A 25,030-nucleotide genomic window follows, 5' to 3' on the forward strand; every position below is an offset into this window, starting at 1 on the left:
TTGAAAAAATCATGTTTCTCTGTATTAATGTAATTCTGTGCAGGATATTTTAGAAAAAGAAGTTAAATATTTGTGTCTTGGTTGAGGCCTTATATGTATGAATTTTAGGTACAATTTGGGAAAAAAAATCAATTCCTGAGAGGCCATTTCTAATATATTTAAAATGTTTCTTGGTCAGTGTTTTTGAGAAATTTAATCTTTGTCTACTGCGTAGCATTTGGGAGATTTGGATTTGAATCCTATTGCCTCACTGATGTTGTATGAATTTGGATTTCCTAGCCATTTATCATTAGGCCTTAAGTTTTTTATCTATGAAAAGAAGTTGCTTAGACATTTGCTATGTTTTCTTTTAACTAAAAAGAGAAGTTGAAAGCTTAGCATCTGTTATTTTACAATATGCTGTAATAGCATTTTTAAAATAAGATTTTATTTATTTATTTGTCAGAGAGAGAAAGAGAGAGAGAGAGCACAAGCAAGGGGAGCGGTAGGCAAAGGGAGAAGCAGACTTCCCCAGAGCAAGGAGCCAATTTAGGGTTCAGTCCCAGAACTTTGGGATCGTGACCTGACCTGAAGGCAGACACTTAATGACTGAGCCACCCAGGTACCCTGTAATAGCATTTTTTAAATTAAAAAGATGAGTCTTCACTATAAAACTGAAAAATACATAAAAGCACAAGTACTGGGGCGCCTGGGTGGCTCAGTGGGTTAAAGCCTCTGCCTTCAGCTCAGGTCATGATCCCAGGGTCCTCGGATTGAGCCCCGCATCGGGCTCTCTGCTCAACAGGGAGCCTGCTTCCTCCTCTCTCTGCCTGCTTCTCTGTCTACTTGTGATCTCTGTTTGTCAAATAAATAAATAAAATCTTAAATATAAAATCAAGTATTAAATATAATACTTAAGTATATACATTTAAGTACATTAAGTATGTACATTTTTCTATCTCTATAGAACTATATTCATACCTTCTTTAAAAAAAAAAGATTGGGGGACATATTGTATACATTTTTGTTATGTTTTTTCACTTGACAATGTATTGTGAATATTTATACATATTATGATTTATAAATGGATAAGTGGAATTTTTTTTTAAAGATTTTTATTTATTTGATAGAGATCACAAGTAGGCAGAGAGGCAGGCTGAGAGAGAGGAGGAAGCAGGGTCCTTGATGAGCAGAGAACATGATTCGGGGCTTAATTCCATGACACTGAGATCATGACCTGAGCCAAAGGCAGAGGCTTCAACCCACTGAGCCACCCAGGTGCCCCGAATTACGTTATTTTTAAAAATACTTTTATTAGAGGAACCTGAGTGGCTCAGTCAGTTAAGTCAAACTCTTGGTTTCAGCTCGGGTCATGATCCCAAGTCCTTAAATTGAGCCCCATGTTGGGCTCTGCACTGTGTATGGAGCCTGCTTAAGATTATTTCTCTCCCCCTCTCCGCCTGTCCCTGCCTGCTCTGCCCCTCTTAAAACAAAATTACTTTTGTTAATCCATTTTTATTAAACATTTAGTTTTTCAGTTATTTTACTATGAATAATGCTATAGTTGACATTCTTATAGATTAATCTGTATAGATACTTGATTTTATCTTTAGCATAAGTTCTTAGGTATGGGATTCTTTAAATATTAAGCATTTTTAAGGAATTGAATATCTTCTTATCATACTACCTCCAAAGTTTGTATCAATTTTAATTTGCAACATCTAATAATTCAAGAAATGTTTATTTGGTCCCTATTTTATATTGGACAGACATGAATGAAGTGAGGTATTGAGAGAAATAGAGGTCTGGGAAGAGAAGAGCAGGGTTGGTCTGTTCTGCATTGAATATTAGTCATCAAGATACTTCAAGAATTTGAGAAGTAGAGCAATATTTTGTTCTTTTATTTCTTTGCTATTAAGCAGGAAAAAAAATTTTTTTAAAGTTACTTTGATGGCAGTTTTGTATTGGGACTATTTTGTTCTGTTGGCTACCTTGCTTGGCTTCTTGTCCCTCTTTGATGAAGGGAGAAAGTGAACAGTAATGTTAATTACTTCCCCATTTGGTTTCAAATCATAGGATGTTTTTGCTATCAAAATTAGATGACTTTACTTTCCATTATATATTGGTAATAAGCTGATCTTTTTTATTTTAATGCTTTAGTGTTCTCTTTTGTTGTTCTTGTGTTCGCTCTGTTCTGTGTTTTCTTTTTTTTTATGGTTCTGTTTTGTGTTTTAAAGTGCATTTCTAATGTGCCACTTTTCCTACTTTAATACTTTTATACTGAGTTCAATTGTTCTTTTATGGGGATTCTGACACTTATCTCTAGTTGCTTTTAAGATTTTATCACTGTGTTGGTTGCTCTTTGTAATATTTTTAGGTGTGGATTTATTCTTATCTATCCTGCTAAGAACTTCATTATGGTTTTCAGCTATTTAGGAGATTTAATTGTCATTATCAATTCAAACATTGTCCCTTGCCCATTCTGTTTAATTTGCTTTATTGCTTCTGAAACCCCTGTTGTATTTATTCTGGACCTTGTTATTATATTGCCTATATCTCCCAATCTTTTATATTTTCCATCTCTTTATTAGTATGTGATAAATTCTTATAAATTTCTTTCTAGTTGATTAGCTCGACTGTTTCTCTTTAGCCTGTACAGCCCATTAGGCTTTTAATTATAAAAACTTCTTTTCTCACAACTTCTGTTTAGTTCATTTTATATCTGTCAATTTTTCTTTTTATCATAGTGGTAGTCCATTTCTTATGGCACTTGTCTCCTATTCTGATTCTTTAATTATTTTGCTTACTTCTACTTATGGTCTTTCCAATTGTTTTTCATCATATAAAGTTCTTGTGTGTTAATACTTCTTTTATAGTATCTGATGATTCTCCCTTGTGGTATTTGCTTTCCTTGTGATATTTCTGGACATTAGTGATTTATCTTTTGATTTCTTCTGTCATTTCTGGTACCTGGTTACTTCCAGTAGTGTTCTGGTAGATGTTTAATCACCAGGTCACTGAAGAAAGCTTGTTGGTTTGTAGCATTTGCCAGTTTCTATGGTATAAATATTCCCACCAAAGCCAATTCTAAACTACTGAAGTGGTGTCTTCAAGCTTGGAGTTGGGAAAAGCTGTGCTGATTGTGGGAGCCAACTTTAGAACACCACTGGCAATTTCCCTCTCTAATGTAAATTCAACTGTGCAGTAACTACTTTTTGTTACAGTTTACCCAGCTCATCTGTAGTTTTGTCATGTAAGAGTTTCTATGTTATCTAGCAGGTTTCTAGGACCAGATGCAATGCTGTATTTCCCTGATGCCGAGAGATGTGGAGCATTTTTTCATGTGTCTGTTGGCCATCTGGATGTCTTCTTTGCAGAAATGTCTGTTCATGTCCTCTGCCCATTTCTTTCTTTCTTTTTTTTTTTTTTTAAAGATTTCATTTATTTATTTGACAGAGAGAAATTACAAGTACACTGAGAGGCAGGCAGAGAGAGAGAGAAGGAAGCAGGCTCCCTGCTGAGCAGAGAGCCCGATGCGGGACTCGATCCCAGGAACCTGAGATCATGACCTGAGCCAAAGGCAGCAGCTTAACCCACTGAGCCACCAGGGCGCCCCCTCTGCCCATTTCTTGATTGGATTATTTGTTCTTTGGGTGTTGAGTTTGATAAGCTCCTTAGAGATTTTGAATACTAGCCCTTTATCTGATATGTCACTTGCAAATATCTTCTCCCATTCTGTCAGTTGTCTTTTGGTTTTGTTAAATGTTTCCTTTGCTGTGCAAAAGCTTTTGATCTTGATGAAGTCCCAATAGTTCATTTTTGCCCTTGCTTCCCTTGCCTTTGGTGATGTTCCTAGGAAGAAGTTGCTGTGGTTGAGGTTGAAGAGGTTGCTGCCTGTGTTCTCCTCAAGGATTTTGATGGATTCCTTTCTCACATTGAGGTCTTACTTCTGTTTTGAGTCTAGTTTCATGTGTGGTGTAAGTAAATGGTTTGTTCTTTCTTTTATTAATGTGTTGTATCAAATTGATTGATTTGTGGATGTTGAACCAACCTTGCAGCCCTGGAATAAATCCTACTTGTTGTGGTGAATAATCCTTTTAATGTACTGTTGTATCCTATTGGCTAGTATTCTGGTGAGAATTTTTGCATCTGTGTTCATCAAGGATATTGCTCTGTAATTCTCTTTTTTGATGGGATCTTTGTCTGGTTTTGGGATCAAGGTGAAGCTGGCCTCATAAAATGAATTTGGAAGTTTTCCTTCCACTTCTATTTTTTGGAACAGTTTCATGAGAATTGGAATTAATTCTTCCTGCGATGTTTGGTAAATTCCCTTGGGAAGCCGTCTGGCCCTGGGCTCTTGTTTGTTAAAGATTTTTTGATAACTGCTTCCATCTCCTTACTGGTTATGGGTCTGTTCAGGTTTTCTATTTCTTCCTGGTTCAGTTGTGGTAGTTTATTTGTCTCTAGGAATGCATCCTTTTTTTCCCGATTGTCAAATTTGCTGGCCTAGAGTTGCTCATAATATGTTCTTAAAATCGTTTGTATTTCCTTGGTGTTGGTTGTGATCTCTCCTCTTTCATTCATGATTTTATTTATTTGGGTCCTTTCTCTTTTCTTTTTGATAAGTCTGACCAGGGGTTTATCAATCCTATTAATTCTTTCAAAGAACAAGCACTAGTTTTGTTGATTTGTTCTATTGTTTGTTTTTTGTTTGTTTGTTTGTTTTGTTTCTATTTCATTGATTTCTGCTCATATCTTTATGATTTTTCTTCTTCTGCTGGATTTAGGCTTTCTTTGTTGTTCTTTCTCCAGCTCCTTTAAGTGTAGAGTTAGCTTGTGTATTTGAGACCTTTCTCATTTCTTGAGGAAGGCTTGTTTCACTGTTTATTTTTCTCTCAGGACTGCTTTGCTGTGTCCCACAGATTTTGAACTGTTGTGTTTTCATTGTCATTTGTTTCCATGAATTTTTTCAATTCTTCTTTAACTCTCTGGTTGACCCATTCATTCTTTAGAAGGATGGTCTTTGGTCTCCATGTATTTGGATTCTTTTCAAATTTCCTCTTGTGATTGAGTTCTAGCTTCAGAGCATTGTGGTCTGAAAATATGCAGGGAATGATCCCAATCTTTTGATACCAGTTGAGACCTGATTTAGGACCCAGCATGTGATCTATTCTGGAGAATGTTCCATGTGCACTAGAGAAGAATGTGTATTGTGTTGCTTTGGGATGAAATGTTCTGAATATATCTGTGATGTCCATCTGGTCCAGTGTGTCATTTAAGGCATATATTTCCTTGTTGATCTTTTCCTTGGATGATCTGTCCATTTCAGTGTAGAGAGTATCATTGTATAATTGTCGATGTGTTTCTTTGATTTTGTTATTAATTGGTTTATATAGTTGGCTGCTCCTATGTTAGGGCCATAGATATTTAAAATTGTTAGACCTTCTTGTTGGACAGACACTTTGAGTATGATATAGTGTCCTTCCTTATTTTTTATTATAGTCTTTGGCTTAAAATCCAATTGATCTGATATAAGGATTGCCACCCCAGCTTTCTTTTGATGTCCATTAGCATGGTAAATGGTTTTCCACCCTCTCACTTTGAATCTGAAGGTGTCTTTGGTCTAAAATGAGTTTCTTGTAGGCAGCATATTGATGGGTTTTTTATTTTATCCATTCTGATACCCTGTGTCTTGATTGGGGGCATTTCGCCCATTTACATTCAGGGTAACTATTGAGAGATATGAATTTAGTGCCATTGTATTGCCTGTAAGGTGATTATTACTGTATATTGTCTCTGTTCCTTTCTGGTCTACTACTTTTAGGTTCTCTCTTTGCTTAGAGGACCTCTTTCAATATTTCCTGTAGAGCTGGTTCTTTCAATTTTTGTTTATCCTGGAAGCTTTTTATTTCTCCTTCTATTTTCAATGATAGTTATCTGGATATGGTATTCTTGGCTGCATGTTTTTCTCATTTAGTGCTCTGAATATATGATGCCAGTTCTTTCTGGCCTGCCAGGTCTCTGTGGATAAATCTGCTGCCAATCTAATATTTTTACCATTGTATGTTACAGACTTCGTGTCCAGGTCTGCTTTTAGGATTTTCTCTTTGTCACTAAAACTTGTAAATTTTACTATTAGATGATGGGGTGTGGACCTATTCTTATTGATTTTGAGAGGGTTTCTCTGCATGTTGCTTGTTCCCTTTGCCATATTAGGGAAATTCTCTACAATAATTCTCCCGATATACCTTCTACACCCCTCTCTCTTTCTTCTTCTGGAATCCCAATTATTCTAATATCCTCTTATGCTATCACTTATCTCTTGAATTCATCCCTCGTGGTCCAGTAGTTGTTTGTCTCTCTTTTGCTGAGCTTCTTTATTCTCCATCATTTGGTGTCCCATATCACTAATTTTCTCTTCTGCTCATTTATCCTATCAGTAAGAGCCTCCATTTTTTATTGCACCTCATTGATAGTTTTTTTTTTTTTATTTCAACTTGGTTAGATTTTAGTTCTTTTATTTCTCCAGAAAGGGCTTTTATTTCTCCAGACACAGCTTCTTTAATATATTCCATGTCTTTTTCGAGCCCGGCTAGCACCTTGAGCATCATCATTCTGAACTGTAGATCTGACCTATTACCAATGTCCGTATTGAGTAGGTCCCTAGCCTTCGGTACTGCCTCTTGTTCTTTTCTTTTGGGGTGAGTTTTTCTGCTGTGTCATTTTATCCAGATAAGAATATATGAAGGAGCAAATAAAATACTAAGCAGGTGGCAACAACCCCAGGAAAATGTGCTTTAAGCAAATCAGAAGAGACCCCAAATCATAGGGGGAAAGAGGGGGTAAAAAGAAGTTTAGGAAAAAAAAATAAAAAATAAAAAGAAAACAAATAAAGAAAAAATTAAAAACAAATATATATATATATATATTAGACTGGTGACTAGAACAGGGCCATCCACTTAATTTTGGGAGTATTTTGGTCTGTTAGAGGAAACTACCTCCCAAAATTTTATTTTATTTTATTTTATTTTATTTTTAATGATTATTTATTTATTTATTTGTCAGAGAGAGAGAGAGCAAGCACAGGCAGACAGAGTGGCACGCAGAGGCAGAGGGAGAAGCAATCTCCCTGCCGAGCAAGGAGGCTGATGTGGGACTCAATCCCAGGATGCTGGAATCATGACTAAAAGCAGCTGCTTAACCAACTGAGCCACCTGGACGTCCCTATCTCCCCAAATGTTAAAGAATGAAAAACATACATAAGGATAAACACAATGAAGGGATGGAATATGACTATAAAGATGAAAAATTTTAAAATATTTCTAAAAAAGGAGTTGTTAAGATAAGTTGGTTGGGAGAATAAAGAAAAAGAAAGTGGAGAGAATTTGCTTAGGCTGGAGACTAGAACAAAGCCCTGTGCTAGATTAGGGTCTATTTTGATCTATTAAAAGAAGTTGTATCCCAAATTTTTTTAGAAGAAAAAACCCTATGTGTATACAGAAAATAAAGTTAGATACAATAGAGGGTAAAATATTTAAAATATGACTATAATAATGAAGGTTCAAAAAAGATTATTTTTAAATGAAAGCTATTGTTAAGATAAACTAATTAAGAAATGTTAAGAGAGGAAAGGGTAAAAGTTAAAAAATATTTAGCAGAAGAAAAAATAAAATTAAAAAAATTAATTAACTTTGCAAGACAAGAATCATGGGGAGAAAGCCATGAATTCCATGCTTTGCTTTCTCCTTCTCTGGAATTTCACTGTTCTCCTTGGTAAGTGAACTTGGCCGTGGCTGGATTTCTTGCTGATCTTCTTGGGGAAGGGTCTGCTGTAGTGATTCTCAAGTGTCTTTGCCCATGTGGAATAGCACCACCCTTACCAGGGGCCAGGCTAAGTAATCTGCTTGGGTTCACTTTTGGGATCTTTTGTTCCCTGAATGCTTTCCGTAGAGTTCTGGAGGACAGAAATGAAAATGGCAGCCTCCCAATCTCTGGCCTGGAGGAGCCGAGAGCTCGGGGCCCCACTCCTCAGTGTGCCCTCAGAGAAAAGTGCTCAATCACTCCCATCTTCCTGGTCTTCAGGTGCACTCTGAACTCACCCCGCCTGTGACCAAGCGTCTCTGTCTCTGGCACACAGCCCTGCCTGGAGTCTCTGAGCCCCGAAGATCCCTGCACTCTTCCAGGGGTATCTCCCTGGATCTTGTGGGGTCCCCACACACACAGCAGTGGCCTGTGCCATGGATCATGATTTAAGGTAACCCCAAGTTCAGAGGTCACTCTTGGGCTCCGTCTCTGTAGCCAGCTTCCCTGCTTTAATACCTGTGAGCTCTCTGATGGCCCTGATCCTTCTGTGACCCTGCGGGAACCTCGAGCCACGCTGACGCCACGTGGGCTTCACCCTGGTTTAGCCTCTGGAGCGATGTCCCTCTGTGGAGCAGACTTTCAAAAGTTCTGATTTTGTGCTCTGATGCTCCACCACTTGCTCAGAGCCGCCCCCCACCCCCCACCCCCACGGTCTATCTTCCTGTTGCTTTGGATTCACTTCTCCGCTGGTCCTACCTTTCAGAAAGTGGTCAATTTTTTGCTTCTAAAATTGCAGGTCTTCCTCTGTTCAATCTCCTGTTGAATTTGTAGGTGTTCAGAATGGTTTGATAAGCTATCTAGCTGATCTCCTGCTACCTGATGTCATCTCAGCCTGCTACTTCTCCACCATCTTGACCCCTCCCTTAAAATTTATTTTAATTTAAATTTTTTTTATTTTTTATAAAATATAATAATTTTAATAAATATAAATAATAAATAAATATAATAATTTTTAATATAATATAATATATTTTTATTTTTTAAACTTTTTAAATTTAATTTAATTTTTATTTTCAGTGTTCCAAGAGTCATTGTTTATGCACCATACCCAGTGCTCCATGTAATAAGTACCCTCCTTAATACCACCACCAGGCTCACCCAATCCCAAACTCCCTAACCTTCAAAACCCTGAATTTGTTTCTCAGTGTCCACAGTCTCTCAGGGTTTGTCTCCCCCTCCGATTTTTCCCAACTCACTTCTCTCCATCTCCCAATGTCCTCCATGTTATTCCTTATGCTCCACAAGTAAGTGAAACAATATGACATTGACTTTGTCTCTTGACTTATTTCACTAAGCATAATCTCCTCCAGTCCTGTCTGTTTTGATTAAAAAATGTTCGGTGTTCATTCCTTTTTGATGGAGGCATAACACTTCATTGTCTATATGGACCATATCTTCTTTATCCATCTGTTGAGGGGCATCTTGGCTCTTTCCACAGTTTGGCAACTGTGGCCATTGCTGCTATGAACATTGGGGTACAGATGGCCTTTCTTTTCACTACATCTGTATCTTTAGGGTAAATACCCAGTAGTGTAATTGTAGGGTCGTAGGGTAGCTCTATTTTTAATTTCTTAAGGAATCTCCACACTGTCTTCCAAACTTGCATTCCCACCAACAGTGTAAGAGGATTCCCCTTTCTCCACATCCTCTCCAACACTTGTTATTTAATATCTTGTTGATTTTGGCCATTCTAACTGGTATAAGGTAGTATCTCAGTGTGATTTTGATTTGAATCTCCCTGATGGCTAATGATGATGAACAGTTTTTCATGTGTCTGGTTAACCATTTGTATGTCATTTTTGGAGCAGTGTCCGTTCATGTCTTCTGCCCATTTTTTGATGTGATTATCTGTTTTGTGTGTGTTGATTTTGAAGAGTTCTTTATAGATCTTGGATATCAACCCTTTGTCTGTAGTGTCATTTGTGAATATCTTCTCCCATTCCATGGGTTTCCTCTTTGTTTTGTTGACTGTTTCCTTTGCTGTGCAGAAGCTTTTGATCTTGATGAAGTCCTGAAAGTTCATTTTCACTTCTGTTTCCTTTGCCTTTGGAGACATGTCTTGAAAGAAGTTGTTGTGGCTGCTGTCGAAGAGGTTACTCCCTATGTTCTCCTCTAGGATTTTGATAGATTCCTGCCTCACATTGAGGTCTTTTATTCATTTTGAGTTTTCTTTGTGTGTTGTGTAAAAGAATAATTGAGTTTCATTCTTCTATACATAGCTGTCCAGTTTTCCAAGCACCATTTATTGAAGAGGCTGTCTTTTTTTTCCACTGTGTGTTTTTTCTGCTTTGTCGAAGATTATTTGACCATCGACTTGTGGGTCTATATCTGGGCTCCCTATTCTGTTCCACTGGTTTATGTGTCTGTTTTTGTGCCAGTACCATGCTGTCTTGGTGATCACAGCTTTGTAGTAAAGCTTGAAATCAGGCAACGTGATATCCCCAGTTTTGTTCTTCTTTTTCAATATTTCCTTAGAAATTTGGAGTCTCTTTTGGTTCCATACAAATTTTAGGATTGTTTGTTCCAGCTCTTTGAAAAATACCAGTGGAATTTTGATTGGGATGGCATTGAAAGTATAGATTGCTCTAGGCAGTATAGACATTTTAACAATGTTTATTCTTACGATCCATGAGCATGGAATGCTACTCCATCTTTTTGTGTCTTCTTCAATTTCTTTCATATGAGTGTTCTGTAGTTCCTCAAGTACAGATCTTTTATCTCTTTGGTTAGGTTTATTCCCAGGTATCTTATGGTTTTTGGTGCTATAGTAAATGGAATAAATTCTCTCATTTCTGTTTCTATATTTTCATTGTTAGCGTATAAGAAAGCAGCTGATTTCTGTAAATTGATTTTGTATCCTGCCACGTTACTGAATTGCTGTATGAGTTCCAGTAGTTTGGGGGTGGAGTCTTTTGGGTTTTCCATATAAAGTATCATGTCATCTGTGAAGAGAGAGAGAGTTTGACTTCTTCTTTGCCAATTTGAATATTTTTATTTCTTTTTGTTGTTTGATTGCTGTTGCAATCACTTCTGATACTATTTTGAACAACAGTGGTGAGTGTGGACATCCTTATTGTGTTCCTGATCTCAAAGGGAAAACTGTCAGCTTTTTCCCATTAAAGATGATATTCGCTGTGGGTTTTTTATAGATAGATTTTATGATGTTGAGGAATGTTCCCTCTATCCCTGTACTTTAAAGGGTTTTAATCAGGAACAGATGCTGTATCTTGTCAAATGCTTTTTCTCCATCAATTGAGAGGACCATGTGGTTCTCCTCTCTTCTCTTATTGATTTGTTCTATCACATTGATTGATTTGCATACATTGAACCACCTTTGCATCCCAGGGACAATCCTACCTGGTCATGGTGGATAACCTTTTTAATGTACTGTTGGATCCTATTAGCTAGGATCTTTTGTTGAGAATCTTAGCATCCATATTCATCAGGGACATTGGTCTGAAATTCTCCTTTTCGGTGGGTTTTTTGCCTGGTTGGGGGATCAGGGTAATGCTGCCTTCATAGAAAGAGTGTGGAAGTTCTCCTTTTGTTTCTATTTTTTGAAGCAGCTTCAGGGGAATAGGTATTATTTCTTTGAATGTTTGGTAGAATGCCCCAGGGAATCTGTCAGGTCCTGGGCTCTTATTTCTTGGGAGGCTTTTAATCATTACTTCAATCTCATCACTAGATATTGGTCTGTTCAGGTCGTTAATTTCTTCCTGATTCAGTTTTGGAAGTTTCCAGTTTCCAGGAATACATCCATTTCGTGTACATTGTTCAATTTATTGGCATACAGTTGTTGATAATAATTTCTGATGATTTTTTCTATTTCTTTGGTGTTGGTCATGATCTCTCCCTTTTCATTCATAATTCTATTAATTTGGGTCCTCTCTCTCTTCTTTTCGATTAGTATGGCCAGTGGTTTATCAATATTATTGATTCTTTCAAAAAAACAGTTTCTAGTTTTGTTGATGTGTTCGACTGTATCTCTAGTTTCTATCTCATAGATCTCTGCTCTCATCTTCATTATTTGCCTCCTTGTGCAGGGGGTTGGCATAATTTGTTGTTGATTTTCCAGTACTTTAAGATATAAAGAGAGCTGGTGTATTCTGGATTTTTCAATTTTTTTGGGTGAGGCTTGGATGGCTATGTACTTCCCCCTGAGGACCACCTTTGCCATATCCCATAGGTTTTGTACCAATGAGTCTTCTTCTTATTGAATTGTTTAAGCTCTTCTTTGATTTCCTGGTTGATCCAAACATTCTGAAGCAGGGTGGTCTTTAGCTTCCAAGTGTTTGAATTCCTTCCAAACTTTTTCTTATGGTTGGGTTCCAGTTTCAAAGCATTGTGGTCTGAGAAATATGCAGGGAATAATCTCAATCTTTTGGTATCAGTTGAGCCCTGATTTTTGACCCAGTATGTGGTCTATTCTAGAGAAATTTCCATGTGTGTTCGAGAAGAATGAGTATTCTGTTGTTTTAGGGTGGAATGTTCTGTATGTCTATGAGGTCCATCTGGTCCAATGTGTCATTCAATGGTCTTGTTTCTTCATTGGTTTTCTGCTTGGATGATCTGTCTATTACTGAGACTGTCATGTTAATATCTCTTACTATTAATGTATTCATATCAATATGACTCTTTATCTTGATTAACATTTGTCTTATATAGTTGGCTGCTCCTGTATTGGGGGCATAAATATTTACAATTGTTAGACCTTCTGGGTGGATAGACTCTTTAAGAATGATGTAGTGTCCTTCTTTATCTCTGACTACAGTCTTTAGTTTAAAATCTAATTTACCTGATATGAGATTACTACCCCAGCTTTCTTTTGAGGTCCATTGGCATGAAAGATGCTTCTCCATCCCTTTACTTTAAGTCTGGATGTATCTTTAGGTTCCAACTGTTCTCTTGTAGACAGCATATGGATGGGTCCTATTGTTTTATCTAATCTGTGAGCCTGCACCATTTTATGGGAGCATTTAGGCCATTCACATTGAAAGTGATTATTAAAAGATTTGTTTTTATTGACATCATGTTGCCTGTGAAGTCCTTGTTTCTATAGATTGTCTCTGTAAATTTCTGTCCTATGTCACTCTTGGGTTCTTTCTTCTTTTATAGAACCCCCTTTAATATTTCTTGCAGTGCTAGCTTGGTGGTCAAATACTCTTTTAAACCTTGCCCATCTTGGAAGCTCTTTATCTCTCCATCCATTTTGAATGTCAACCTTGCTGGATAAAGTATTCTTGGCTGCATATTCTTCTCATTTAGTGGCATGAATATGTCTTGCCAACCTTTTCTGGCTTTCCAGGTTTCTGTAGACAGGTCTGATGTTATTCTGATGGTCCTTCCTCTGTACATAAGGAGTCTGTTCCCCCTTGCTGCCCTCAGAAGCTCTTGTCTAAAATTATGATTTGTCAGTCTCACAATCAAGTGCCTTGAGGTCTTTTGAGATTTGTTGATCTTGGGGGGTTTCTTTCTACCTCTAGGACATGAATGCTGGTTTCAATTCCCAGATTGGGAAAATTTTCATCCAGAATTTGTTCAACTATATCTTCTAGTCTTCTCTCTTTCTCCACCCCTCAGGGATCTGAATAATTCTGATGTTGGAACATTTCATGGCATCATTTATTTCCCTAATTCTATTCTCATGGCTTTTAAGCTATTTCTTCCATGCCTCCTCTTGATCCTTTTTCTTTATCAGTTTGTCCTCTGGATCACTAATTCTATCTTCTGCATCAGTTATCCTAGCTGTTAGAGAATTTAGATTAGATTGGATCTTATTGTTAGCATTTTTAACTTATTTCCAGGTGGCTTTCACTTCTGCCCTTAGAGTTTCTAGGTTGTCACTAATGGTTTTCTCCAACCTATCCATTGCCTGGATAATTGTTACCCTGAATTCCCTTTCTGACATACTGTTTATGTCCATATCCAATAATTTTGATGGAGAGGGTACAGTCTCTGGATTTTTCCTCTGTTGGTGTTCCCCCTCCTAGTAATTGTGGTAAGAGGTGTTTGGGGGGATGTATAGCTGAATATATCAACCACATTCCAGGCAAGATGCACCCTGGAAGGCTTCAGAGCAATTGGAAGTCAGCACCAAAAAGAAAAATGAAAAAAGAGAAAGAGGAAAAAAAGAAGACCCAACCAGAACGAGCTCCCAAATGTAAGATTTATAAGGTATATGAACAAAAATGGACAAACAAAAAGACGGACAAAAGTAAATGACAAGAAAAAAAAACAGCCAAAATGAACCCCAGGGATAAGATAAATATAATACCAGAACAAAAAACCAAATACACAGAAACACTGACAGAGGAAAGATGAGAGGGTGGTTATAAATCCTTGATGTGGGAGAGGAAGTTTATTTTGATTCTTCCTGGGTTATCGTGATCTCTTTGTTAAAGGACTCAACTTTCCAGAGATAAAGGGAGATTAAAACTGGTTTTAATCTTAAGGGGTAGTATTGATTAGGGAAAGAGGATTACCTTGAAGCTTATATCTATATGTATATTAAAAAAATAGAAAAGAAAAAGGAAAAACAGGTATATGTATGAAAAAAGTTCAAGTTAAAAGGTTATTATGGAATATGTTGTATTAAACCTCTAGTTGTAATGGTAAGTAGGTTAAAAAAATTAAAAAGAACAAGAATAGTGAGAACAAATTAAAAATGAAAGTTGTATCTATGAAATATACAGGTTTTAGGGTAATACCAGGAGCTTAATATCTTCTTTTCTCCTGATATTGGGGTTTTACAGTTTTGTGGGGATTCTGTGGTGCTTGTCCTCTTGTTCTTTTGGTTTGCTTTTTGGGGGAGGGGACTACCATGTTGTTTTTCATTCAGTCTTGATTGAGTTGAGTCCTCCTGCCCACCCTATCAAGAGGCTGGGCACTGTGGAAACCAGTTTTTCAGGCTTTTGTTCTCTAGAGGTTTTTGTTCTTTGGCAGCTTTTTGCAGCTTTTCAGAGGTTTAGTGGAAAGCATACTGCACCCAGACCTCCACCTCAGAGAGAAACCTCAGTCTGCTTCCCTCTGTACCATTGCTCAGCAATGAACTCTGTAAATTCTGCTGAACTATGCAACCTCCCACAGGCAGTGCATGCCCCCAGACACCATCTCAGGGGTGGTCCAAAGCACTCACTTGTTTCTGCACCTCCTAGCAATGCAAGCCATGAGTGATATTGGTCCAGTGAGCCCGCTTCCAGTGGCTGCCTTTGCCAGGACTGCTGTCTGGGGTCCAGACCTCACGGTTGCGCAGGTCACCCCTGAGCAATCCCGACCAGAGATTGTGCTGAGTTCCTTTAGGCACAGCCTAGGAGCATCCAGACCCTCCACTGGTCCTAGAGACCGCTAGCTAGCACCCATGCAGAGTTCTTTCAGGTGCAGGCAGGGAGTGTGGTTCAGACCCTATTCGGTACAGTGCTCACACAACACAAAAGGCTGTAGCTCAGCAACTTCTTTCAAGATACGTCTCCAAAGGCAAAGGAAACAAAAGCGAAAATAAACTTTTGGGACTTCATCAAAATCAAAAGCTTCTGCACAGCAAAGGAAACAGTCAACAAAACAAAGAGGCAACCCATGGAATGGGAGAAGATATTTGCAAATGACAGTACAGACAAAAGGTTGATATCCAGGATCTACAAAGAACTCCTTAAACTCAACACACACAAAATAGACAAGCATATCAAAAAATGGGCAGAAGATATGAACAGACACTTCTCCAATGAAGACATACAAATGGCTATCAGACACATGAAAAAGTGTTCATCATCACTAGCCCTCAGGGAGATTCAAATTAAAACCATATTGAGATATCACCTTACACCAGTTAGAATGGAGTATTCTGGTAGATATTTAGCTCACATTAGGGGACCAACTGAATCAGGGTCTTCTACTTTTCTGCCATCTTGCCTATTACCAATATTTCCTTCAAAAAATGTTTTAATTTTTTAGATAAGCTCTATTCCCAATATGGGGCTTGAACTCCCAACCCTGAGACCAAGAGCTACATGCTTTACTGAGAGCCAGCCAGGTGCCCTGGCAATCTTTCCTAAAAAGGGTTATATGGTAAATATTTTAATCTTTGCAGGCCATACAGTTTCTGTGACTAGGTACAAAAATCTACTATTATAGTGTGAAAGCAGCCTTAGACAATATGTAAACTAATGGGTGGCTGTGTTTCAATAAAGCTTTATTTACAAAAATGGGTGGTGAGTTGAATTTGGTCCATCCACCACAGTTTGCTGACTTCTGCTTTAAATGATAGTCCATGGACCAAAAGATTTAATTTATCTTATTATTATTTTAATAATATCTTAAAGTAATCAAAATGCACAGTTTTTAAATAAAATTAAATTTAATTCTACTTTCTGTATCAGCACTAAAGAGATAATTACTTATTTCATGGTATATTTACTTTTCATTTTTAAAATATGTACATTTTTAATACATAGCTGGGAGAATTCTTTTGGACATAGAAGGGACAGAGTTTGTGTGGGGTGTGTGTGTGTGTGTGTGTGTGTGTGTGTGTGTGTGTAACTATGACTTTGTATTCTAATATTGTACAGATGCTTACAGGCTGTTAAGAGAGTCATTTGTTGTGCTCGCTTTGGCAGCACATATACTAAAAAAAAAAGAGAGAGAGAGAGACAGTCATTTGTTAGTAAGTTCGATATGTTATAAATACAAAAACTATTTACAGATGAGTTTAGTTTATATTAATTAAACTTGGAAAGTGCTGGGTCTCAAAACACTTTTTGTAATCAGTTGTTCATTTAGTTTTCTCTTGCAAGTATTACATTTCAGTGACAAACCATGGGAGTCTGAACCTGCCCAGAACAATTTGATTTTTTGCATCTATGAAGCTTCTCAAACCTCCTGTGGTTTAGTTGGCACATCTCAAATATAAAAGAATTTAAGTATTGATCTAAGCTATTAAAATATATCATAGTTGCATTCTTTTATAGCAACTACTCTGCACCATTTCAACCTAATAAATTTGTAAGTATATCTCTTTCATACAACTTGGCCTACTGCTTTGCTCAGAGTAACTATTAACTCATATAGGCATGTAATGAAGAGAAACACAGTATAGTACATAGCAAGGAGTGTACGTACAGAGATTTTTCCCAGGAGAACAGCCAGTAATTGAAAGTACTAAATTGCCCGAATTATCATCCCCTCCCTTTTCAAGCTACTCATGGGTCCTACCTATATTGCATCAAGATGTTGCCACCAATTCCATTTTAGAATAATATCAAGATAATGTCCTGGCCATTTATGTTGTTTCCATGTAATGGTGCCAAATTCTCTCTGCCATGCTCTCAGGAAATAAAATTATCAAACTAGTTTTCTTTAATTCATTGAGATTATCATACTGAACATTCTTTTTCTTTTAATGTCCCTTTGTGGCACAAGAAGTTTCTGCAGTGACTTGGTGATTTAGTCATGGTGCTACATTTGGAATCTTTATAATGAAACCAGGAAAGGTCAGGGTGCTTGCTTTCCACAGTAAGATTATTTACTCATTAAAAATTAAAATACATTTTTCATTTCAGGTGGTGGGCTGGATGTTATTATTACCCATATGTCCAATTCAGCAGTACAGAACTAAAACAGCCTTGCTGGGTAACATTTCTGAGGTCATCTGTGTTGGACTCTTTCATACTTTCACTACTATTAAATCCTAATTTGTTAGCATCAAAAGTATTGAAAACTTACAGATATCAATATGCAAAGATAATGAAAATACTTAGATTTGTGCTAGAGAAGGAAAGACCTTTTTTCATTTGGTTTTCCTTTTATTCAATAAATATTTACTTGGCATTAGCTATATACTAAGAATAGTGTGGGCCCTGGGGTTGTGAACATGAATAAAACATAGTCACTTTCCCTGAGGAGGTCATAATGTAGTATGGAATAGACATATGAACAAACAGTTACAATATTATAAGATACTCATAATAAAAGTACAAAGTGTTGTGAGAAGACTGAAGGAAAAATTGAAGAGTGGCTGAGAGAATATTTCCTCACTTAATGCATGCTGTGTGATAATGAGACAATAATGAATGGAACAATATATTTTAAATGCTGGAAATGAGCATCTAGAAAATGAAAATAAAATAAAAACACCATTTTCAATAATCTTAAAGAAAGGTGTGAAAGAATTATACAGAGAAAATATGTAGCAAATGTAAAATACCTTTCTTTGTAATTTATTAATTTCTTTCAAATAGAATTGCTTATTTAAAGCAAAAATAATAGCAATCTGTTATGGGGTTTATGAAATATGTATAAATGAAATATATGACAACAATTGTTCAAGGGACCGGAGGAGAAAATTGAAATATACTATTATAAGTTTCTTAAACTGTATGTGAAATAGAATAATATTATTTGAAGCTAGATGACTTAAAAATGCAGGTTATAAACTCTAAACCACCCACTAAAAAAAGTATAACTAGTAAGCTTTTATTTATTTATTTTTAAAGACTTTATTTATATATTTGACAGACATAGATCACAAGTAGGCAGAGAGGCAGGCGAAGAGAGAGGGAGGGGTATAGGGCTCAATCTTGGGCCCTGAGATCATGACCTGAGCCGAAGGCAGAGCTTAACCCACTGAGCCACCCACATGCCCTACTAGTAAGCTTTTAGACAAAATATAATGGACAAGAAAAAGTTAATTCTTCCCAAAAAAGACTGAGAAGGAGGAAAAATAGAATAAAGAATACAGGGGTAAAATACTAAACAAGGAGTAGAGTAGTATGCTTGATCTCAGCAATATCCATATTTACTTTAAATGTGAATGGACTAAATACATCTATTAAACGACAAAGATTATCAGCATCTCTTCACTTCTTTTCAACATTGTACTGAAGTAAGCAATTACTAAGTAATTGGAGTAAGCAAGGGAAAACAGATTAGAGAGGAAAAAGGAAAAACTATCTTCACTTGCAGACTTTTCTGAGTATAAGGAAAATCCTAAACAACCTATAAAATATTTACTGGATTTAATAAATGAATTTAGCAGTATGATAGAATGCAAAGTTACTTACAAAAGTTAACATTATTTTTAAAAATAAGTATTTAGGAAAAGGAAATTAAAAATATACCATTTACATTAGCATAAAACTATAAATACTAAAGCACAAACAAAGAGAAACATACAAGGTTTATACACTGCAAATGATAAAACATTCCTGAGATAAATTAGAACTAAAATAAATGGAAAAAATATAATAATAATGGATTAAAAACACCGAATATTGTTAAGATATCTTCTCAATCAAATTCCAGAAAGTTAAAAAAAATTTTTGTTTGAAATGTCAGGCTGATTTTAAAGTTCATGTGGAAAGGCAAAGACCTAGAAGGGTCTCCCAAATAAAAAGAAGAAAAAAAATTGGAGGACTTACCTAATTTGAAGAACTTATAAAGCTCAGTTAACGAGATGGAATGATACTGGAGTACTACATTACAGAAAGTCTAGAAGACCAAAAGTTCCAGAATTTCTCAATTTGGTAGTTTAATGTTATCATCAAACACAGTTTCTTCTATCTTCCTGCTTTATCCCTTGGCATTTCTCTTCAAGATCATTTCCCATTAATGGTTATTATGAATGTTTTGGTTCCAGGCATTCGTGCCTACAAAGCAATGCTCAGCAAAAGAATAAACAACCATTAGTTCTTTGTGTCACTTGAATTTTTTTCTATTATAAAATATTTGACATATCAAATAGTATTTAATATATGTAGGCTTTAAAAAGTAATAATGAAACAAACATGCAAATTGAAGAAGTAGACGTGAATCCTTGAACTTTATTACTCACATTAATAGCAGTAGATACAATATCAACATTCATTTCAATTTCTTAGGTCCCAACCCCACAGGATGATTCAAACAAAGTCAGGTGACTACTGAATATACAGTGGGTTACATTATAGAAGAGGAACTGGAAGCATAAGGACCCCAAATCCTTATAATTGGCAGTTAGCGTAGCTTGCCCCAGAGGGACAAGGTTTGAGTAATCAAACCTGCCCTTTTCTCCATAGGGAGATACTATCTCTCTCTTCCAAGACTGCTGTATAATTATCCTTGAGAAGATAGTCTGGAATAAAAACAGTCAATGCTTCTGTTTTCAAGACATGCAGAAATGTGAAAGACCTGATTAAAGAATTGTCTTTCAACAGAGGTGTGTTTCCTCCCCACTCTCTGTCCTGCATATTTATGATGCATGCTTCAGCATAATTTAATGCATAGTTTCTTCTTTCCCCAAACATCTGAAATGTAGAGTTAAACATAATTAGGCTTCCATGTATATATGTGTTTATTTTGGGTTCTTTATTAATTTATAAGCCTATCTTTGCATCAGTCCCACATACATTTACTTTAGCTTTCTACCTGTTTAACCTCCTCAAACATCTACTTTGTTCTTCGGGAATGTCTCATATGTTCTTGCCCTTTCATTCTATCTTAAATTTAAAAAATCTGCCATATTCCTATATATTTTTTCTTGCAGTGCAGACCTTCCTTCTGAAATTGTATTGCTAGCTCTGCTATAGTTTGTTTAAAACTTCCTCTGTTGAACAAACTGAGAGTTGCTGGAGGGAGGTGGATGGGGGGGATGGGCTAGCTGGGTGTTGGGCATTAAGGCGGGCACTTGTTGGGATGAGCACTGGGTGTTATATGTAAGTGATGAATCACTAAATTCTACTCCTGAAACCAATACTACACTAGATGTTAACTAACTTGATTTTAAATAATAATAACAACAAAAAAAAAAGCTGCAACCGCTGTGACTATACCTCATCAAATAAAACAAACAAATAAACTTCCTCTACTAAGCTCAGTGTGGGTGTCTTCAATGTGACTTCCCAGCATAGATAGGTTCTAAGCTTTCTTTCCTGAACTCTACACTCTACTCTTTATAAAGTTCTCATCTTCAGATACCAGTAGATTGCTGGAAGCCAAGTGGCAGCTTTAGCTCATTTACTTCTCTGCACGAAATCTTTCACATTGTTTTCAACCTCTTAGAATTTTTCCCTTTCTTTCTCCTTCTTTCTTTCTTTCTTTTGGCAGTTTAGTTATGCATTAAAAATATATTTTGTATATTTCATCTAACTTTTTTAGGAGCTTACACTGAAAGTGGTTTTCAGGATACCTAACAATTCCTCTTGTCAGACACAGAAGTCTTGTGTCAGTGTGGTTTTAAAATTGTTTAACTCACAGAATTGTGTCTTGCACACAATAAACATTTAGTAAAGTGTGCCTAATTGAACTGAAAAAGGTTTCAGTTGGTTTTCTCTGATGCTGCTTCATCATACTCAAATGACTTAATACCTAATTTGGTATTACCATCATTACATGATTTTATTCTCTCCTTAAAAAATATTGATTTTATCCTCTCCTTTGCAAAATTAAAAAATATTTCAAAAATAATATAATGGAAGTCTTTGTTCTTAACTACCAAGACTAAATTGATGTTTACATAGTGCCCATCCTTTTCAGTCCTGGTTTTATGATTGTATAACAAAACAATGTACATAATTTTGTATATTTAAAAATTTTTATAATAATAATACAGTGATCTTCATACCCCTTTGGAACTTGCTTTTTCTGCAGTCAACATCATGTTTGAAAAATTTATCTATGCTGATACATTAAGCTCAAATTCAATTATTCCACATCCTGTATATAATTCTATTATCCATTATAGTTTATTTAAAAGTCCCTTTATTCTATGATAAAATTCTTACATATATGCTCTTGAGCATGTGTTTGGGATTTTTAAAGTTAGATGTCTAAAACAGAAAGTGCTATATAATAGGATGTTCTAAATTTTAACTTATTAAGTATATATCCAGTTCCTTATATCTAATCTTTATGATTGTGGTGGTATTAATCATTATAAAAATAAGATATTCTACCTTATTTTATCATTTAGTGTTTATGATTTATGAAAGGTACCTAGCACTAGTCAGGATACAGATTATGCTAAATATATGTAATGCATGACACCTTGTGTTTAATTCAAATTACATTAAAGTTTATACTATTAATGAACAATTAGGTGATTTGGAAATTCATGCCCCCCCTTTTTCTATAGGTATTTATGAGCCTCCATTTATTGTACTACTGCAGTGAACCAACCTTGGATGTGAAAATTGCCTTTTGTCAGGTGTGTGTTCCTTACAGGTAAAACAAGGTACAGTATATTCCCTTGTATTTCCATTTGCCATTTTAGCTTGCATATGTGCCACATCAAATTAGTGCTTATGCAGCATTAAAAATAACTTGGGAATTAGAAGTGGATAGTTACATGTGTTTTTCTTTCTCAGTTCACTTAAGAGAATGAGAATGAAAATAATTCTTTTTAATGGTTATAAATTAATCACTGGCTAAAGTGATTTTTTACTAGATTTTATTTATAATTAATGACAGTAATATCTTTTCTAATACTTGAAATATGGCTTGAATCATCAAAATAGTGAAAGTCTTTATTATTATTTTTCATTGTAAGGACTGATGAGCCCTCTGTAGCAGATTTCCAATGCCCACAGATAATAACATCCCAGGTGTTCTCAGTTGGTTTTTGATGCCCGGTGCTAACCGATAGTTAGTAAAAGGGTAAACAAGAAGAACAGCAAATAAAGGTATAGAAGGTAGTATGCATGGAGCAGAAAAGAGTCTACTCCCCTATATTCATAACATATTCCATTCTTAAGAAAGAGGCTACTTGGGGTATTTATTCCTACTACAGGTGTTTTTAGGGTAATCTTAACTTTAATCTGTTGTTATGGTATTAATTAGTAGTGTTTCCTTTTACTCTCAGGATTATTCTTTGGATAATAAATTATAGTAACTTTATTCATGATCCAAGCAAAAAGCAATTCCATTTTTCTGTACTGATTTTCATTGTTATCCTCTCATTGAGCGGTGCTGTAAACAGGGAGTGACATGCATCCTTTGAAACAAGGTCTAAAAAATAACTCTGCACCTTCTATTACTTTAAAACAATCTTTTCTCTTTCTGAAAGTAATATGTGCTTGTTACAGAAAGTGTGAAAAAATATAAAGGGAAACAAACATTGGCAAATCTATTCCCTCTTAGCCTAAGTAGAATCTCTATAGGCAAGTAAAATGTGTTACAGGCTATGAATAAGATTTACTGATCTGATCTGCCTCAACTCCCTGACCTCTAAATGTCATAGTGCTAGAAGCCTCAGGCATTTAGATAATTTCTCTTCTGTAATAAGAATTCTGGAACCGGACAGCCTTGGTTAGAAACTCTATCATTTATAGCCATTTACTTATGACCTTGGGCAAGTTATTTAACCACTCTGTGTTTTAGTTTCTAAATTTGTAAAAAGAGGGAAAGAAAAGTATTACCTTCTAGGTTATGAGGATTAAATGAGTTAATACTTGCAGACCAATGAGAACAGTGCTGGAATATGTTTATTAAATAGCTGAATAGATTTTAAATAAATTTACCTTCATTCTTCTGGTGCCCCAATAGAGTCCCTGTTTTAAGTACTATCAGTATCTTGACTACTTCCATAGTTTTCTCTCCAACCCAAATCTCTCCCAGAACTGGACCATGCCCAACTATTTGTTCTGTGTCTTTGCTTAGATGTTAATAGGAAAATCAAATTCTGCATACACCAAACCAAATTGCTGATCTTTCCTCCATAATTACTCTGTTCTAATTCAGTAAATGCTAAATTCACCTTTCCCAGTTGCTTAGAACAAAATCTTTGGAATCATCTTTGGGGCAGCACTTCACATTCAATTTGTCAGGAAATACTGTTGTTTATACATTCAAAACATTCTGAAATCTCACCATTTCCCAACATTCTCTCCACTACCACTTTGATCCAACTTACTTAACCTCTTGCCTGGATTATCACCAGAGTTTCCACATTTGCTCATTCCCAAATGCTTTACTCTCAAACATCAAGAAGAATAATATTTTGAAAAGTATAAGTGAGATCATGTCACTCCTTGGCTATAACCGAAGCAAAACAGAAAAACCTTTCGATGTCTTCCATTTCACTTACAGTAAAAATCAAAATTCCTGAAATAAATATGCTAGCCTTTACCGCTTAGCCACCTAGAGGCCCCCTACCTGAAATGCTCTTCCTTTATTGTCCTCTTTGCCTACTCCACCACTGTCAGGGCTTTCTTCAAATGTAATTTTTTAAGGGAATCTTTCTTGACTAGCCTATTTAAAATTGCCCCTTCCAGCCTACACTGCCTGCCCAACTTCCCAACCTTTCTTTTTTTTCCCCCTCCATAACACTTTTTGGTAGCTGATATACCATATATGTGACTGGTATGTTGCTTCTCTCTCTCTACTCCAATGCATTTTTCACATGCGCAGGCACCAGCTCACACAGGCTCACAAGAGTTGATTGTGCACCTCTCTCCCCAATTGAAAAGTTCAGTGATGTGAGGTTGGTAGATGGAAATCTGTTATTATAAGAGCGTGTATATTATGTAAATAAACAATTACTGTGGTAAGTCTCCTCCCTCCAAATGTTGAACATTTGCCCAGCACATTGTTGGAATTTTGCACGTGGCATGGTGTAGACTATCACTGGATGTTTACCTAATGAATCAATGAAGGTATATGTGTGGTTTAGGTAATCAGTTACACCTGTGACTGTGCTTTGGTTGAAAGGAGCAGGACTGAATTTCTGGGTAAACTCTCTGGGCCCTACCACTTGCAAGCAATGTGACTGTGTGCTATTTCATTAGCTGCCACAAGCCTATGCATTTACTGAGGGCATTAATACTTAAAAACAAAACACAACGAAACAAAAAACTAATTCATGTTTTATATACCTCAAGTTTAAATCTGAACTTCAAAAATTATCAACAAAAAGTTCTTAAAACTTATGCTATATTTTTAATCCAGAGTCTTTTTGTAGGTTGGTTATTTTTTAAAATCAGCTCCCAACATTTGGGTACAGATGCCGAACATCTATTTCTAGAAAGGCTTCTTTGAAAGCAAGGAAAGAAAGAGAAGTGAATCATGAACTTTATTAGTAACTGATTTTTTTTTTTTTTTGCTTACTATGAGCTTTGGTATCTAGATACATGCAAATTCAATAACTTAAAAAAATCTAAAAATATTACAGTAAGCAGAGTGTTGTTGGTCATGACTAAGAGCATTTTATATACTTTCCATGTAAAAT

General features: G+C 36.0%; 1 protein-coding gene across 8 annotated transcripts in view; it reads left to right on the forward strand.

Annotated features, from left to right (window-relative positions):
- MAPK10 (mitogen-activated protein kinase 10) overlaps positions 1-25,030 on the forward strand; it is a 606,385-nt gene that overhangs the window by 423,752 nt on the left and 157,603 nt on the right. For 6 of the 8 annotated variants that reach the window (XM_082726660.1, XM_082726659.1, XM_082726661.1 and 3 more), the window contains one exon: positions 21,941-22,012. The exons of 1 other annotated variant lie outside the window; for it this stretch is intronic. In XM_082726660.1, the coding sequence (XP_082582786.1) occupies positions 21,947-22,012 (66 nt within the window). In that variant the 5' untranslated portion in view covers positions 21,941-21,946. Of the gene's footprint in view, positions 1-21,940; positions 22,040-25,030 lie in introns of all 8 variants that reach the window. One more of the 8 variants, XM_082726663.1, reaches the window with a different exon arrangement.

This window comes from Mustela nivalis (assembly GCF_964662115.1).
Source record: "Mustela nivalis genome assembly, chromosome: 4".
NCBI lineage: Eukaryota > Metazoa > Chordata > Mammalia > Carnivora > Mustelidae > Mustela > Mustela nivalis.